Source organism: Idiotropiscis lumnitzeri, chromosome 6 (assembly GCF_059441095.1).
Source record: "Idiotropiscis lumnitzeri isolate Australia: NSW breed Sydney's pygmy pipehorse chromosome 6, RoL_Ilum_1.0, whole genome shotgun sequence".
In the NCBI taxonomy this organism is placed as follows: Eukaryota; Metazoa; Chordata; class Actinopteri; order Syngnathiformes; family Syngnathidae; genus Idiotropiscis; species Idiotropiscis lumnitzeri.
In genome coordinates this window covers 3632851-3651387 of record NC_142396.1, presented here as the reverse complement: position 1 = coordinate 3651387, position 18537 = coordinate 3632851, and the positions used below count along the sequence as shown (strand labels likewise).

General features: G+C 45.9%; 3 protein-coding genes across 7 annotated transcripts in view; 1 reads left to right on the top strand and 2 right to left on the bottom strand.

Annotated features, from left to right (window-relative positions):
• LOC148334597 (neuroepithelial cell-transforming gene 1 protein-like) overlaps nt 1-9350 on the bottom strand; it is a 14779-nt gene extending 5429 nt beyond the window's left edge. Inside the window, exons 1-7 of one of the 2 annotated variants that reach the window (XM_088299349.1) lie at nt 9080-9350; nt 2685-2751; nt 2056-2115; nt 1659-1766; nt 1301-1468; nt 604-666; nt 431-527 (exon numbers count right to left, since the gene is read on the bottom strand). In XM_088299349.1, coding sequence (XP_088155475.1) covers nt 431-527; nt 604-666; nt 1301-1468; nt 1659-1766; nt 2056-2115; nt 2685-2751; nt 9080-9186 — 670 coding nt within the window. In that variant the 5' untranslated portion in view covers nt 9187-9350. Of the gene's footprint in view, nt 1-430; nt 528-603; nt 667-1300; nt 1469-1658; nt 1767-2055; nt 2116-2684; nt 2752-3456; nt 3781-9079 lie in introns of those variants that run through there. The other variant, XM_088299347.1, reaches the window with a different exon arrangement.
• Nucleotides 8869-18537, top strand: slc35b4 (solute carrier family 35 member B4). Of its 4 annotated transcripts, none has more exons than XR_015844145.1 (11): nt 8869-9541; nt 11966-12079; nt 12164-12266; nt 12846-12895; nt 12973-13054; nt 13148-13208; nt 15201-15310; nt 15400-15475; nt 16058-16133; nt 16207-16556; nt 18385-18537. XR_015844145.1 is itself a non-coding variant. In XM_088299350.1 (10 exons), exons 1-10 carry the CDS (start codon nt 9447-9449, stop codon nt 16433-16435), a joined length of 996 nt encoding a protein of 331 aa, XP_088155476.1. In that variant the 5' UTR covers nt 8869-9446; the 3' UTR covers nt 16436-18211. The 4 variants fall into 4 exon arrangements, 2 of the variants coding, with proteins under 2 accessions (XP_088155476.1, XP_088155477.1); XR_015844144.1 differs by lacking the exon at nt 18385-18537 and adding an exon at nt 17905-18211; XM_088299350.1 differs by lacking the exon at nt 18385-18537 and having other exon boundaries at nt 16207-18211.
• golt1bb (golgi transport 1Bb) lies at nt 9233-10196 on the bottom strand. The gene is made up of 3 exons (XM_088299354.1): nt 10129-10196; nt 9493-9584; nt 9233-9357 (listed from the first exon to the last, which is right to left on the bottom strand). The coding sequence occupies exons 1-3, from the start codon at nt 10151-10153 to the stop codon at nt 9250-9252; spliced, it is 225 nt and encodes a 74-aa protein (XP_088155480.1). The 5' UTR covers nt 10154-10196; the 3' UTR covers nt 9233-9249.

Genomic DNA, 18537 nt, shown 5'->3' with positions numbered 1-18537 from the left:
TATTCCAGTGCTTATTTTCTTCATCCTTTCCAGCAATTTACCAAGTCAGTTGTGCTACCATTTTTTTTCTCCGTCTGCTCCCAGGTGGCCAAAAGGAGCCACATGCCAGGATGGCCGAGTGGTCTAAGGCGCCGCGTTCGGGACCCAGTCTCCCCAGGAGGCCTGGGTTCGAATCTCGAATTTCCCCATTGTGGGACTAATAAAGGGAGTATTATTATGCCTATTGAGTGGAAGCAAAAAATAAAAATCTAGGGGGGAGGAAAACGTTGAATTCTTTAAATTTCAAAATACAGCATGTTTGGGGGAGGCTAGAAGAGATTTGTGGCATAAGGCACACCTGTGCAATAATCAGCATCTGGATAGGAGACAAATGGCAAAGGAGAAGAGCTCACAAACACACATTGATGATGATGATGATGGCGCGACTGACCTTCATGCAGCGGGATGTAGGCATCCAGATCTCCAAAGATGTGCGCCAGCTCCTCCTCCGTCATGATGGACAGCTTGAGCATGGGGTCGTGGTACGCCTGAGCCAGGCGGCAACGTCACGTTATTAGCAAGAGCACAGGAGTTGGTTTTTTGTTAAGGTTGGCATATTCAAACCTTTCGTGCAAGCTGGAGATCCTCGATGAGATCCTGCTCGCCCCTGAAGAGCTCATAAATAGCCTGGCGAAGACGAGCGCTCGGGTTACTTCCTGGGACCTACATCGTTCCTAAAATGTCCACTCAAAATCTCTGCATCGTGATTCGGGAGTAATCGGTGTGCAAGCATTTCGATACTCCATGCGTGGACTCGATAGTTCACTCATCTGTCAAGTGAAAAATTGTTTTGCAGCGGTCAACGCCAGCTGGCGGACCTTCCGTAATTAACATTGAACACTTGAAAGCTCAGAAATACTTAAAACTGCTCTTTGAACACGTGAAAACATGCGCACTTGTACTTTTGTTGTCTTTGGGATCTTTTTCAGACCGCCTTTTTTTTTTTTTTAAATGTAAATAAATGCCAGTAAAATTGAGTTTTATTTTTGCACGTCAGTGTCTGTACTTCAATTATTCGCAAGTGTGTCGTCAGAGTAAAGACATGAAAATGTGATTTTTGGTTTGTCTCTGGTGAGGCTTTGCGCCGATGTTGCAACGGACCGCGGCCATGAACGGCATTTCATTGAGTGACCATGGGTTGTTGGCTCATTTTGAGATACGTGGAGGAAAACCGCCACTCACTACAGATTCCAACAGCACTAGAAAAGGTCAGAGTGCCAAATGAGGTCATGATCAAGTGGATGGGTGCAAAAGCCACAACCTCCTGTCTCTTGATCTCCTTGGAGGAGAAGGCGCTCTTCTGGTGCACGTCCAGCGTCTCCGACCACAACATGCTGCTCCGGCGCTTGGTGGGCGTGGGGCCCGCCATCTTGCTGCCGCCACGCAGTGACGTGCTCGGAGACTTGCCATCCGCTCGCAGCGACATAGACTGGCAACACAAGGATACAGTCAAGTCTGTAGAAGCCGGCAGGGCGCTCGCGTATGGTAAATTTCAGACAATTGCCTTTCCTTCCGATCAAAGCGGGAGAAAGGCCTGATTATGGGATGTCTCTAAAAGATAGCCTCGAGCAATTATCCTGCTGTCTGGGCTGCGTCAACTGTGATTTTTCTCTCTTTACCTGGATGGTTTGACCAAAACGACGCACGGCTCCGTTCCTGGAAGGAGACATGAAGTTGACGAGAGACGACACTCTGGCCAGTGGTCGTCCTTTCTTGTTTATTGGCTCCTGGCAAACACAACAAAGTGTGCTCATTACCCACAACTGCAGTTGATACAATAAAGACATCAATGACTTTGGCGAGTGAAAAGCTAAAAAAAAATAAAAATAAAAATAAAAAAATAGCACGCGCATACTCGCGATTGGGGCCTGCACATAATGTGTGCCAGGAGTGTACACGTTGTTATTTTAAGAAGAAAGCATGGCAGTGAGTCATGAAGAGCGAATCCAATCTGTGGATATGCACAAGGGGGCGAAATGCACAAAGCCTTCAAAAGTGGTCTGCTCTCGCTCTCACCTTGAGGTCGAAACTGGACAGGCTGACCGTGTCATCTTCCTTGTCTTTGCGTTTTCGCTTCTGTGGTGACGACAATTTCGACACACATTTCAATGTTCTCACACAGTACAGGGAGTACGGTTCTATTATGAAGAAAAGAAAACACACTCTCCAGAATGAAGCATGTAAGAATGACGATACAAAGACAATAATAGAACAAAGTTGTATGTTTAAAATCTACTTGTTAAAAGATGACTTTGTCCTTGATCCAATTTGACTTGAGGAATACAACTTTATTCTTGTCAGATTATGACTTTTTGTCATGACAATATGTCTTTGTTCATGTAAGGATTAGATTTTTTTTTCCTTGGAAAAAAATGCAGCTTTATACTTAGAGCATTGCAGCTTTTTTGCTAAAAATAAATATGAATTTGTTTTCGGAGCACTGCAACTTTTTTCTTGAAAAGAGGAAACTTTCTCACTCTGGCGGTCTCGAGGAAGAAACGTGGTAGTACTTTCTTAATTGTCGTTACAATTAGGAGGGGTCCTCCACCCGGCCCAAAAATAGTTCAAGAACCCCTGATCTGGCAGAAGCGACACGCGGGTAATATGGTGGAGGCCATCACGGTGTTGATTTATGACATACTCACCAGACTGAAGTCCCAAGGTGTCCCTGGAGTGAGAAAGGTGAAGGAGCTTCCTCTTTGCAGGAGAGGTCTAATGAGTGGGACAAAAACATGCTTACAGGACACCATACAAAAATACACTTTAATACATCCCATGAAATGAAGAAAAAAAATGAAACAAATATATCACTGCATTGAATAAGACCTAATCATAGTGTAAAGAAATTATTTTCGACAAATTGCAACTGGTGTCGACATCCAGATTTCGCATGCGTGGGGCTGCTGATGACAAATGGATTTCAAGCATACGCAGCGTGTTTGCAAAGCTGGGCTGCATCCTGCTGGCTGCAGCGCACAAGTGTTTGACTTGACTTGACTATTGTGAGTTACAGTGCGACCATCTCGGTGCGTGACACCCACGGGGTGTTCCTATGGAAAACGTCCCACTTTTTAAAATTCAATGATATGCGAGAAATGGTACATGATGGTCTTCTGACTTCTGAGTAGGTTGGACAATAATAGCGTTAGAGTAAAACGAATTTTCCGCTCCCAAAGAAAATTTCAACATTGTGAGTGAAATAGATTTTCCCCGTTGCCGATATAAAAGGCATATGACAATAAAATTCAAAACAAGTTTTGAAAGGCCGGGACGCAATTGAACGCATCGTTTACTTGCTCGCTAACTGGCACAAGCAAGCGCCGAATTCATGTTCGTGATTTTCTTGTAGAAGCATCTCGAGTATCGGAATAGCCACCAGAAATGACGTGGCGGTTCCGTTTAAACAAGTTGACATACTTTTTGGAATTATTTCTGCGCAACGTTCTGGGCGAAGGTTCAGCGAGACTGCTGACACTGGCGGTGGACGATCTCGAGGACGTCCGACGAAGCTTCTGCTTTTTCACCAACGTCGCCGCTGCTCTCACTTCGTCGCACTCTTCCATTGCGCGGCAGGCTTTGTTCGGTTTTAGAAATAAAACCTTGACGTGGACACAATGACGGAAATGGACAGGAAAACTGTACCCAATTGTCAAAGAAACGACGAGTACCGAAAACACGACTGAAGATGAGCGCACACCGTCAGCACGGCGGAAGTTTGAATATGGCGGATTATTGGAAATGGACCAATCAAAAAAGAGCTCACGGCAATGCCGCTTCAGACCAATCAGAGAACAGATAACCGCTCTGCTGCCAGGCGGACAATGAAAGTGGGAGGGGCCAAGGAGCAGACGCTTCAAAACCATTCACGTTCCAATAAGCCCTGTATATATCACTCCACCAGACCTACAAAAGGTCACAGACAGGGCAAAAATATGGATAAACCACTGGTGTGACACGATATGATGATGATGACGTTCCAAATACAGCTGGACGGGATTGGAATCAATACTTTGTTACTGCACTGAAGCAAAGGCTCGAATATTTTCATTATTATTTAAAATACATTATTATTAAGTAATATTATTATTATTACCTAGATATATTTTTATAAACAAAACAAAAAGTAAAAGTCGCAGTACTGATTAAATGCCTTTGACAAAAGGTAAAACAAAAAAAAAACTGATGAAAATGATGTGAGGAGTGTAAAAGTGAAAGTGAGCTTTTTCAATGATACAATAACCGTTTTGATAACTGCCTAAGCAGGTTTTATGGGTGTCTTTTTGTGTTGACGACTGGTTAGCATGTCCGCCTCACAGTTCCGAGGTGCATGGTTTGATTCCGGCTGCGGCCTGCCTGTGTGGAGTTTGCATGTCCTCGCCGTGCCTGCGTGGCTTTTCTCCGGGTACTCCGGGTTCCTCCCACATTTCAAGAACTTGCAAGGCAGGTTGATAGGACACTCTGAATTGTCCCAAGGTATGATTGTAAATGCGGAGGGTTGTCCGTCTTTGTGTAGCAACCAGTACAGGGTGTGTACCCCAAAGGCAGCTGGGCGAGGCTCCAGCACACCCGTGACCCCCATGAGGACAAGGGATGGATGGATGACAATATGAATATTATATCACGGTAGTGGTGCTCTCAACCAGTGTCTTATTACTTTGTCAAATACAGTGGAACCTCGTTTCTCGACCACAATCCGTTCCAGAACCCATTTGGAAAAGCGAATTGTTCGAACACCGAAACCATTCCTTTGCTGCTTGCACAGACCTTCTTTGGAGGCATGATTAGGAGCTAAAACACTTCGCAGCACGTCGCACGTCCGCACGCGACAACAATTGGTCAATTGCCCCCTCAGCATCCCACCCTCGCGTACGCACTCACGCGTCGTACCGCCGTTCGAACTCCGAGGTTTTAACCTTACAGCTAGAAGGCTCCTCCTTACAGCTAGAAGGCTCCGCCTTACAGCTAGAAGGCTCCTCCTTACAGCTAGAAGGCTCCTCCTTCCAGCGAGAAGGCTCCTCCTTACAGCTAGAAGGCTCCTCCTTCCAGCTAGAAGGCTCCTCCTTCCAGCTAGAAGGCTCCTCCTTACAACTAGAAGGCTCCTCCTTACAGCTAGAAGGCTCCTCCTTACAGCGAGAAGGCTCCGCCTTACAGCTAGAAGGCTCCTCCTTACAGCTAGAAGGCTCCGCCTTACAGCTAGAAGGCTCCGCCTTCCAGCTAGAAGGCTCCTCCTTACAGCTAGAAGGCTCCGCCTTACAGCTAGAAGGCTCCTCCTTACAGCTAGAAGGCTCCGCCTTACAGCTAGAAGGCTCCTCCTTACAGCTAGAAGGCTCCTCCTTACAGCTAGAAGGCTCCGCCTTACAGCTAGAAGGTTCCTTCTTACAGCTAGAAGGCTCCGCCTTACAGCTAGAAGGTTCCTCCTTACAGCTAGAAGGCTCCGCCTTACAGCTAGAAGGCTCCTCACAGCTAGAAGGCTCCTCCTTACAGCGAGAAGGCTCCGCCTTACAGCTAGAAGGCTCCTCCTTACAGCGAGAAGGCTCCGCCTTACAGCTAGAAGGCTCCTCCTTACAGCTAGAAGGCTCCGCCTTACAGCTAGAAGGCTCCTCCTTACAGCTAGAAGGCTCCTCCTTCCAGCGAGAAGGCTCCTCCTTACAACTGGAAGGCTCCTCCTTACAGCGAGAAGGCTCCTCCTTCCAGCTAGAAGGCTCCGCCTTCCAGCTAGAAGGCTCCTCCTTACAGCTAGAAGGCTCCTCCTTCCAGCTAGAAGGCTCCTCCTTCCAGCTAGAAGGCTCCTCCTTACAACTAGAAGGCTCCTCCTTACAGCTAGAAGGCTCCTCCTTACAGCGAGAAGGCTCCGCCTTACAGCTAGAAGGCTCCTCCTTACAGCTAGAAGGCTCCGCCTTACAGCTAGAAGGCTCCTCCTTACAGCGAGAAGGTTCCGCCTTACAGCTAGAAGGCTCCTCCTTACAGCTAGAAGGCTCCGCCTTACAGCTAGAAGGCTCCTCCTTACAGCTAGAAGGCTCCGCCTTCCAGCTAGAAGGCTCCTCCTTACAGCTAGAAGGCTCCTCCTTACAGCTAGAAGGTTCCTCCTTACAGCTAGAAGGCTCCGCCTTACAACTAGAAGGCTCCTCACAGCTAGAAGGCTCCTCCTTACAGCGAGAAGGCTCCGCCTTACAGCTAGAAGGCTCCTCCTTACAGCTAGAAGGCTCCGCCTTACAGCTAGAAGGCTCCGCCTTACAGCTAGAAGGCTCCTCCTTACAGCTAGAAGGCTCCGCCTTCCAGCTAGAAGGCTCCTCCTTACAGCTAGAAGGCTCCTCCTTACAGCTAGAAGGCTCCTCCTTACAGCTAGAAGGCTCCGCCTTACAGCTAGAAGGCTCCGCCTTACAGCTAGAAGGCTCCGCCTTAGAGCGAGAAGGCTCCGCCTTACAGCTAGAAGGCTCCGCCTTACAGCTAGAAGGCTCCTCCTTACAGCTAGAAGGCTCCTCCTTCCAGCTAGAAGGCTCCTCCTTACAGCTAGAAGGCTCCTCCTTACAGCTGGAAGGCTCCGCCTTCCAGCTAGAAGGCTCCGCCTTACAGCTAGAAGGCTCCTCCTTACAGCTAGAAGGCTCCGCCTTACAGCTAGAAGGCTCCTCCTTACAGCTAGAAGGCTCCGCCTTACAGCTAGAAGGCTCCTCCTTACAGCTAGAAGGCTCCGCCTTACAGCTAGAAGGCTCCTCCTTACTGCTAGAAGGCTCCGCCTTACAGCTAGAAGGCTCCTCCTTACAGCTAGAAGGCTCCTCCTTACAGCTAGAAGGCTCCTCCTTCCAGCTAGAAGGCTCCTCCTTACAACTAGAAGGCTCCTCCTTACAGCTAGAAGGCTCCTCCTTACAGCTAGAAGGCTCCTCCTTACAGCTAGAAGGCTCCTCCTTCCAGCTAGAAGGCTCCTCGTTACAGCGAGAAGGCTCCGCCTTACAGCTAGAAGGCTCCTCCTTACAGCGAGAAGGCTCCTCCTTACAGCTAGAAGGCTCATCCTGCCGGTAATGAGTGTTTCTGGACCGTGGGTGAGTTGATCCTGACCCGACGCCGAGTGCGGACGCGGATCACGTGATGCGACCGCTCCTTCAAGTGCGTGCTTTTTTTTTGTCTTGCAGACGCCACAACCAACGCGGTGACCACCAGGGGCTGTCAAGCAGGCTGTACCACTGGCCCCGGTCTAACATGCTGTGCCACTAACTTGTGCAACACCCCGAGGACAAGACCACCCCCGAGGACACCCCCGGGGACACCCCCGGGGACGCGCCCAAGACCAACACCACCACCAACGCCAAGGCGGCGGCCTTGCGTCCTGGCGGCGGCAGCGTGTGGCTCCTGCTGGTGCCGGCCGCCGCCGCCGCCGCCACCTTTGTGCCCCACTTGGCGTGAGAGGCCGTCGCAGTCGCAGTTTTCTTTTCTCCTCCCGACGTTGGGAGCTTGGCCTTGCATGCTCGATCTCCTTCCGTGTGCTCGCGCTAACCTTGCAATTGTGTGCGGCGTCAAGTGCCGTGTGAATAAACGGCAAAACGAGCACCTGAGTCCGTCTCCATCGATGCCAAGCAGGATATGAGCGCCTCCGCTAGGTGGCGACACACACACGCAAAACAAGAGTCCGACGAGCACATCGTCAAACGGCAAAGCAATCAAGTAAAACGGCTGAAATTCCATAAGACGACAAAATGAAAAGGGGGGGGGACACGACCAACAGATCTTAACGTGTCAACTTTGGACACTCGCAAAGTACATTTCGACACTTGCACATCAAAACTACTTTCTCTCAATTCCATATTGGCGAAAGTTGTGTTTGGTGGAAGCGCTCTTTTTCTTTTCCCTACACAATTTTCTTGTGTAAAAAATGTGTGCGTGTCACGGGCTCAACGCATTTCAGCGGGCTTCAATTAATGGGCGCATTTTTGCTGCGGGTGGCCCGGCCCGACCCGCTCCAATGAAACGTGCAAAGTCTTGCACGTCGTTCATGGCTGCACGCTGCAGGCTCAAGTTGCGTTTTGTTTTTTTTTTTCAATTCATTCGGGTGGCTTGCATCACTATATACGTCGGACTTTTTGGGAACACGTACCCAAAGAATTCCAAAAGAAATGTCAGCCTCTAGAAGCAGGAGTTTGAGCCTCCAGCTGCCCAAAAGTATGAATGCGGCAATTTCTGCAGAAAAAAAAACGGGAGAGCACGCAAGGGAATGTGGGCTTGGGCCTGGTTCTAAAATAGGAGCTTTCTACATCTATAGGTCTATTTGTAACGATGTAAAGATCTGAGCATTCAGTACCGGACCGTGTCATCAAAACGGCAAAGGTTGTGAGGCGTCCGCGCGGCTTTTGATCCCAACAATAAATAGTAACGATAGAATGATTACGACTGGAGCTGCCATCAGCTATACAGGGCCCTCGCAACCCCGGCCACGTTGGGGACAAGAAGCATCCAAAATCGAGATTATGACGACAGGCCTTTTTTCTTATTTCTTTGCAAACGTGCGACAAAATGAAAAGCTTTCAAAAACTTGTCTCGTCTTCACCGTATTTTGATGAACCCCCAAAGTGTGCAGGCAAATGGAATCCATTTCCTCGGAGGAATTAGTTTTGCCTCCATGAAAGTGTGAGAGTATGTAAATAGTTTGTGTATTTTTAATCATGTTTTTATACACTATTTGTATCAGTAATAATTGCACACACACACACATTGCTTCAGCACACATGCGCACAACTGGCACACCCACACGCCTGTTTAAGTTTCAATTTCCATAAGTTTCGTTTTCCTCTGAATAAAGTCCAGAGGGATGGGCGAAGAAGTCAGAAAGAGTGCGGGAGATTGAACAGGCAAGACGCCTACTTCACCTCCTGACTTCTCCTCCCATCCGCGATGGAGAGAAGACAAAACCTTCCCTGGTTATTCCTCTGGTTCTCGGCATTGAAAAGACAAAACCTTCCCTGGTTATTCCTCTGGTTCTCAGCATTTAATTCAGTCTAAGAAGGCGTCAGGACCCTTTTAAACCTGACAGAAAGGCCGTACTTCGACTTACCGTCCTGATCCCCGGTAAACTGAGCAACGAGCCGAGCACCGGGATTCGTCCGAGGAAGCCCACCCACCGCCACCGGGAAGAATCCCCTGTTGGAAACGGAGAAACATCGTTTGAGAAGACCAGTAGACAAAGACAGTTGAAATTGAGTTGCCCTGTAAAATGGACTTAAATCAAAGGAAAAAGCCGTCGATCTCAAGGAGGACGCCGATGATGGGCCAGCCAATGAGAGTGAGCGACGTGCCTCCAAGGAAAAAGCTGGTGGCTTTGGCTTTGTTTCTCTGGAAGAAGAATCGAAATGTCCTCTCCAGACCGATGACGAAAGACAAACCCGAGACAAACAGAATCGGAAAGAACGTCAAAGCAGAAGATGAGGGATGACACGAGTCAGACGCTCACGCTTGAGATCAGCTCACGTTTCCGATGGCCAGGAGGGCTTTGTCAAAAAAGAGCGTCGTCCCACAGGTGAGGAAAAACGTGCCGAATCCCGTCAGCCCCATGACGATTTCTGCAGGGGGGGAAAAAAATGACAAAATATGAGTGACATCTACGCGGCCATACACATCTATGCTCATTTCCGTGAGCCCGTCAACAGGTTCCCCCGTTACATGTTAACTTTAAGCTAGTGGACTTTTGTTTGACAAAATGATAAAGCTTGGGTGATCATTAACAATTCTTGGTTCTCCTTGCTTTCATGGGTCAAGTTTACTGTCAACTTCAACTGGGGGTGACAAATAAACGAATCATGTGAGAAACGGGGGTTTACTGTCAAGAATGGGGGCGGGGGAATTACTAAAACAAATTGTCCGATAACCGACGCTCCCAATACTGAATTCACTTAATTACCAAAAAGTATTTGGTAAATGGATATGAACTGATAATTGTATGCTTGTTAATCAATTACACGAGTTTAACGTTGCCTCGTTTGCTGTGACGTCATGAGCCTCCCCAGCCAATAGCGTTTGAGTAAAGTACCCGTATCCAACTAGCTAAACCGGGGCTATTCATGGCAAAATACAAACCCGAAGCAGCGCCACGTGAACGGCTCTTACTTTGCGAGTCCGTGAGTGAGATCATGTTTGCTGCGGCCGGCGTGTGTTTCTCTGCTGACCAAGCTCCTGGGGCTGTTTGCCTTGGAACTGTTAATTCTTGACACAGTTACTGGAGTGACGCTAGTTATCCAACTTGCTAGCTAACTAACACCACGTGGTTGCCCGCTAAAATCGTCTAATCGTGCACATTTGGCGCAGCCCATTGTGATGTCTCGTTTTCACCATTCATTGTTTTGAGTTTATTTTTTAATGTTAACATTCTGTGACAGTATCGAGGCACTACGATATATACAAACTAGTTTTTCAATTTAGCAGTAGTCTGGTAGCGCGCTTAGTAGAGAAACCCTCATGCTCAGACACTGACGATGTTCACCTTAATGATAGAATTCGCAGATTATCTGACGTCAGGTTATTCGATTTTTATTGGCGATTTATCTCACTATTTAGAGGTAGTACTGTGACTAAAACTGTATTATTTTTAAATAACCACCAAACATTGGCGAAATATGCCTATCTGTGCTTGAGTATAGGTTTTTGAATTTTGAACTACAACTCCCATGAGCCCCTGGGAACCCGGAAACGCGAAGGACATGACGTCGTATTTGGGAGAGTTGGCGTCGAGCTGGTGTCGAACTGGCAGGCGGCCTCTGGAGCGGGATTGAATTGGAGCTCGGCGGCCGCCATGCTTTGGTGAACACTTCCCTTGTAGAACTTGCATTTTAGCGAGCCGTCATGGGCACCGTTTTTGCCATTCTTCTGGTTTTTGTGGGCTGTTGTAGCAATGTGGTGTCTCTCGAGCTACTTGTAAGGTTAGTGCCGCACACACGCACGCGCTTACTTGCACGGACTTGATGCACTTTGCCCCAAGCAATGCAACACGCCACTAAATCGTTCAAATTGTAAATACTGCCGTTTCTCCATTTACGAGTTAATACGTCACATAACCAAGCTTGAAAAAAAAAAAGCCAACCAAAAACAAATGTTTCCGCTTTCAAGAACTGCAGTGTATAAAAACGTAAGCGACTATAAAGACATTCACTACTTTGTGTAATTGTATTTACACTGCTTGGTGTTGATTTTGTGTGTAGAATTTGTACGTTTGGGGGCTTCGCTTAGTGAAGGATGTCAAAAGCATGAATTGTGGTCAACAGCAGCTGCTTGCAAGTGTTACCATTTTTTGTTTCTTCCTGTTGGACTGTTTGTCCCGTTCCATAAAGGAGCTCTCCTTATCCACATCTGAGAACATTGCAGTACTCAATTGTCCCTTTTTTAGCCTGGCTGTGCATGACATAGACGACAAGTGGCGCGTACTCGGGACGGCACATTTTCCTGATGATGCACACTTGTTCATTTGCTTTGCATTGACATTTTTTCCATTTTATTTAGCATTTTGTTCACAGGTCACACGAGCTCTTTTGCACATGGCATTATGCATATTGATTACAATTGACCTTGACACAAATCGAGGCCTTTGCACATGGCATTGGCAGCACCTTGGCGCAAGCCAATTGCAGAAAAAGGTTTTGCGAGAGGCAACCCCTTTTCTCCTGTTCTTTGTGACATTGTTTAAGTCATGCAAAGCAAGCTATTTGGAATGTTTATACAAATTATTTTTGTACTTTGGTTTTTCGTTGAAAGTAATGTGTGCCAGTTGGTCAATTAAAAATCTGTTCATATGCATTTTTCCTGCATTTATTTTGATTTTGGTCCGCGGGGGGGAATTTGATCGTGCATTTATCGTTATCGAGGTAAAATTGCTCAATTTATCGCGATATTGATTTGAGGTCATATGGCCCAGCCCTAGTGTGTTGTATTGTTTCTTCCTTTCGTCCCTCAGAGCTTTCCCAGGATGCGGCAACATTGTCACATTCGCGCAGTTTGCGTTCATTGCATTGGAGGGATTGGTTTTCGAGACGCGTTTGGGCACCAAGAAGCCCGCCATCCCCGTCAGGTGAGCCAATTTGACACCGGAGCCGTGCGGAGCGGCATTGGTGTTTGTGTGATGTCGTTGTCTTCTTTTGTGCTTGCCCCTCAGCAACTACGTGATCATGGTGACCATGTTCTTCACGGTCAGCGTGATCAACAACTACGCTCTCAACTTCAACATTGCCATGCCGCTACACATGATCTTCAGATCGGTAAGGAATGAGCAAGACCATCGACTGCAAAGTGTCCACCAGCCTCAAATTGGTGTTGCTGTCATTTTGACACGATGAATTGTCGTCCAACGTGGTTATCGCCGGGGAAATGTTTCCGACCGATTATATGATATGATTTTTTTTTTTAAACCTCTTCGGCAACCACAAAATTAAGTTGTTTTTTTTGGTGCATTTCATTTCATTTTTTTTTCTCTAATGGGAATAATGAATTGCTTGAACAAGTAAATTGAGTTGCGTTCTTGGCCACGAGCCATTCTTTGAACAACTCAAGCGTTTTTTTTTTTTTTTTTGTCGACTGCAATGTGATGAAAGTCAAGTCGACATCGGTGATATGTTTGACCGTTTTCATGTAGACATATTTCGCCGGAGCATCAGAGAAAGAGACTTTTTTTTTTTTTTTTTTTTAGACATGTTCAAAAACGGGATGCGTTCAGACTCGTTGGTCGACGTCAAGCTTGAAATGTTCATGTGGGGGGTAGTTGACTAACTGATTGAACCTATGGCGCCAACGTGTCATCGCGTCGTCGTCACCAACAATTTGTGATGGATGCCTTGCAGGGCTCGCTCATCGCCAACATGATCCTGGGCATCGTCCTCCTGAAGAAAAGGTGGGCGCTCCCTTCACCTTTTGCCCTCTCGCTGCCTCGCAGACGGCTTTCGGGATCTGTCCTTTGTCTTTCCGCAGGTATTCGCCCAGCAAATATTTGTCCATCGCGTTAATCTCCGCCGGCATCTTCATCTGCACCGTCATGTCAGCCAAGCAAGTGGTGAGTCGGCGGAGGCGGAAGAGTGTCCGTTGCGATGCGGTCGCGTGATCTTCGGTGAAAGCGCCATTTGTCGTCTTGCGTTTGTTTGTGCAGAACGTTGCCAAGGAGGGCTCGGAGCAGCAAAGTTTTTATGCCGTCATGCGTTGGCTTGTAGGTGAGCTTGCCCGCGACGCTTTTCAAAACAAACACTCCGCTCGCGCCTTCCACATTCGTTGCTTGAACGAGCTCCAAACTCACTTTCACTCTTTGTGGCCTTGTCGCAGATAACGTATTACTTGCAATTTTTTTAAACTTGTATTCAGTTTGTTTTCTCTTCTTCTTGTTATTTATATTTTGACTGATTCATTTCTAGCAGACAATATCATTTTAGGTTGTTTTATTACCTGAGACGTTTCGGCCAGTCTTTCGCCTTCTTCGCTGATAAAGACGAGTCACAAGACACCATCATGTGACACTCTGACACTCAGAGCGAGTTTGTTGAATTTTTAATTATTTCCGAAATGGTTTTGTTTTTTATTTTTGCTTTTAGTTTTAGTTTCTTTTCTTCTTTTTTTTAAATATATGGAATATCAGTCAAATCCAAGAATTAAAACAAAATGTCAGAACGTATTATGCAACCAAAAATCTCCAATTCTCAGACAAACAACCTTTCTTTCCTTTGGTTGCTTCAGATGGACTGCAATAGGAAAATGAATGAATGAGAAAAATGAATGCACAAAGCTCATGAAAGAAATGAATTGACCAAGCTAAAAACAAAAGGCATTCTTGCCATAATCACACCTAGTTTTAGAAATGCAAGATGTTTCAATTCTTGTACTTTTTTTTTTTTTTGGCGTTCAGGCATTTAAAAAAAAAAAACGTTAACAAAAATGCATTTTCAAATCTGATTTTTATTTTAGTGAAAGGGACCCTCACGTGAACATTACAGCAACAACGACAAGCATCCTCTGGAAGCCCTAATATTGTATCAAAAGACTTTCATTGATTTATTTATTTTTCTATTTTATCTCCCCAAATCTGGCCTGGTTGTCAAAATACAGGCCCCATAAGGAAGGTCTGCTGTTATTCTGGCCTTAAACGAGCCTATTTTGGTGGGCGTGGCCAAGGCTGGACTGTTCAGCATTCTTAGAATCTTGTACAGCCGTACTTGTACGCAAAGAAAAGCGCTGACTGGCCACACCGATGCCGATCGCAGCCCGACATCATCAAATACGCTCGCAAAGAAGCATCTCATTTCTCTCCTGTCGAGGATGAGAAAGCGACGTTTCTAATTGCATTTGTGTTCAACCTCAAAGAGTTGCGCAACACGTCACACTCAGTCGCGTGCTTTGCGCATGCATCGAGCAGTCTGCTGGCCGCCAAGCTAACGACTCAAACGTACTGAAGGAAATTCCTCGGAAAGAGTCTGACCTGGGCAGACGGGAGTGTCTATCAATCCCGAGACAAGTGAACGTTGTCCCAAAATGCTGGAACAGTCATCATCAAAATTTGTGGCCACCGCCTAACTCGGGTCTGGAGACTTGTTGGGGCAGAAATCAACTCCCAACCACAAGCCTTACTGTGGCTCGGGTGGTGGGATGTTGTTTATTGTGCAAAGCCATGATTACTTCCGGAGACGGCGCTTCTTCTTCTTCTTTTAAAAGTGTGTTCATCCGCCAGGAATGTACATTTGGCTTAAACGCACCTCATGATTCCAGTTCACGTAAGCCTACTTTTGGATAAAAGTGAGAACTTCAACATCCAAGTTTGTAATCCCGTTCCTCTCACATCCCGCAGCTTTGTAGTCAGTCTACATTTTACTTGTGTTGTGGAGCAAGTATTTAGAAGGTTGGGAACTGCTGCGATGGTGCAATACACGCGTAAATACCCCCCGAAATAAAATTTTAAACAAGTCCTAATTTTATATATATATATATATATATATATATATATATATATATATATATATATATATATATATATATATATATATATATATATATCTTTTTTTTTCTTAACAATAAGAGTGAATTTCAAGAGGGGGGGGGGAATTAAGAATATAAAAAAAAAATAGCCATAGTAATTCAGGTGGGCCACTGGAAAGTCACTCGGTCAATCGTGCTGCGTTTGTCCCACTTGACAAACGGACTGGTCGTCATTCATTCAGGAATCGCCATGTTGACGTTTGCTCTGCTCATGTCGGCGCGCATGGGAATTTTCCAGGAGACGCTGTACAAGAAGTACGGCAAACACTCCAAAGAGGCGCTTTTTTATAACGTGAGTACTTTGCACTGATTTTGTTTTATCTTGTCCGACCGGCGACGACGACGTCATCTGTGCGTCCCTTTTTTCGATGTCCCTCGCAGCACTTCTTGCCTCTGCCGGGCTTCCTGCTCCTCTCCTCGGACATCGCCGACCACTGCGTCCACTTCGGTCAGAGCTGTAAGTCGCAGCCGCAGTCCGGATCATGTTTTCCTTTTCGAAGTTGCCAAATAGAAAAGCAAACGCAAACAATGACCATTTTAGGCACTCATTGAATGAAAACAAAAAGATCATGTTGTGGTTTTCAAATGTTTTCATGCCTATCAGTTAGCATTGCGTAAAATTCCTCGAGAAATTTGAAATTGTTGTCACAATTCTTGAACTATGGATCACTCTGCTTTTACAACTTTGCTGTTCTATGTGATTGGAGGAGCACCTTTAAAGGCCAAAGAGCTTCTTTTGACATTTTAATGTAGATGAAAAGCCATCAATAAAGAGAACGTAAAAGAATCTTTTTTTTTAGTTTTTCCTCTCCCACAAGATTTCCGCATTTTATACTTTAAATTCACCTGCTCTTGTTCTCTAAATTCCTGATTAAAATAGGCAACACTTATTTCCTAATTTCTCCAAAATGAATAGATTAAAAAAAGAAAATGCCTCATTCACAAAATATATATCCACTGAGCTTGTGAGTGAAAAATCTCTCGAGATTTGAAAAAGCTGCTTTTGTTTGCGCACTAAACAAATATATTCCCTTTGCAGCTCCAGTGCTTGTTCCGCTTCTTCAAGCGAGTGTTCCAATCATGTGGCTTTACCTGCTCGTCAACGTCATCACGCAGTATCCTTTTGTCCCTCCCTCTCTCATGGCCGACGTGCCGCCTTGTTGGCTCCCTTGACCCGCCGGCCCTCAGGTACGTGTGCATCCGCGGCGTCTTCATCCTGACCACCGAGTGCGCCTCGCTCACCGTCACGCTGGTCGTCACTCTGAGAAAGTTTCTCAGTCTCATCTTCTCCATCATCTACTTCCAAAACCCCTTCACGCCGTGGCACTGGGCGGGCACGGCCGTGGTCTTTGTGGGCACGCTGCTCTACACCGAGGTGTGGAGCAGCCTGAGGGCGCCCAGGAAGAAGGCCGAGTGACAACGTCGATGGTGGACATTCGATACTGTCGACTTTCCGCACTCATTTGCCGTTTTCAAACCGGCGCCGGGAAGCCACCAAGTGCAAAATGTTTGTTGCTGTACTTAAGTGAATGCTTCAGGTATGTGTACCTTACTTGAGTATTTATTCTTAAGGCTGACTTTTGACTTTTGCGCCCTCCGTTTATATATAGGATTGTTACTTTTTATTTGTTTTCCTCCCTCTCAATGCAAACACGAAAGTAGTAAGAGGAATGAAACTTTTGGATTTTTGTTTTTTTCACTGGTCCAACTTACAAAAATGTGTATTGTATTTAATTGTCTGTGAAAATTCAGCTTTACTTTAGCACCTAAGTAAGCAAGTTCAGACTTTAATTGTACTTGCGTATATTTCCCGTACAAGAAGCTCCAACTCAACAAAACTCTTTTGGCTCTGCTGTTTTCACCCAAGTCAACTTCAACGCGTTTAATGAATGTGTCAGGTTTACCATGCCCCTGACGCCTTTTTTACACTGGGAATTATTTAAATAATGATGGCTGAATGTCCAAAGTCAATCAAGCAAAGTTTTATTTTCCAATTTGTGAGTTGGTGAGAGAGAGAGAGAGCCGGAGGACCGAACAGGCCTGTTCGGCCTCCCACACCCCCTTCCTCTGACCCCCTCCTCTTACTCTCCTCCAGACTTAAAGAGACAAAGAGGGGGGATGTCGTCTGGAATTCTAGCAGGCAGGCAGGAATCAACCAATCACAATGTTCAGTTTAAAACTTCAGCTCGAAGATTCAGAAATTCGAAACCGAATGTGTGTGGGTGTGTGTGCTAACTGTGCTCATGTGTGCTAAATGAGTGTCGGTGTGTATACAATTATTCGTGATACAAATAGTGTACAAAACATGATTATGAATACACAAAATTGGTGACATATCCTAACAAATGGCACCCAGAACACTCAATTTGGAGCTCCAGAACTGGCGATGCTGAAGGCTCTGGCTTTATTAGGTTGGCGTGGCAACACAACGAGGCAGAAATTGAAATCGACAACAAACTAGGAAATGAATCTATGAAGTGGCGGTACACACATTGCCGCCGAGGGAAACGCGGTGAAATAAAGAGGATTGAACTTTGGGGAACAAAAAATGATTCCAATTTAGTCAGTGTAGCTCGGTGCTGACTGCTCAACACCGGCAAGAACTGAGGATGAAATTCTGCTGAAATATTTTCATTCATCTATTTATGCTGAATCATGAAGCAACACCGTTGAAATTTGTACGGTGTCCACGCTAGATATATTCTTTTGCATTTTCCAATAAAAAAAGCTACTTGTGCTCATCATGTTCACATATTTAATCAGTGCAACTGCCGTCAAATGCAACTCTCATTTAGTTCCCTTTTATTTCCGTTTTAAAATTTGGTTGCAAAGGACGATCAATAGACGTGTTTCATGCTAACGTTTAAAGTAAGTTACGATTTCCAGGTGATGAGGGCGAATCTCCACACAATGGCCACAAGGGGCGCTGTACCGGGAATAGAAGAAGACAAGTGGTGTTTCTGTTGACGTTTGTGTCGACTTTCATTCCTTTTGAAACAATGCAAATACATGGATATATTCTTTATCTTCGGCAAAGAGTGACCAAAATGACAGCAGTTTGCAGAGGAATAAATCGTGAATGTTTGTTTTATACTGTCCCCTGGTGGCCAAGGTTTACACGCCTGGGGATGCAACAGTGAAACAAAAAATGGCAAAAAACAATTGTATCAATAAAAAGGTTTTTTATTCTGTATCATCTTGAGTCGCATTTTTTTTTCTTTTATTTTTCAACACACAGTCTCATTCATTTCAATTGGGATTTGAGATGCCATATCAATGTATCAAAAGTTGTACTTGGTTACTTTTGCTGCCTCTGAAAATGTTTGGCCTTGTGAATGCGCCAATGAAAGAATTCTTCTGATTTAGTTTCTGCAGCCCCACAAAGTGTGGAATCCACCCGGGAAACGATAAGGAGAGTGGGAATCGGATCGGCGCGCTGACGGCACGTGAGAAGCCGTGACACACAGCGGAGGCATGTCAGCCGGCATTCCTTGGCATTCCTTAGCCGTGACTGGAAAA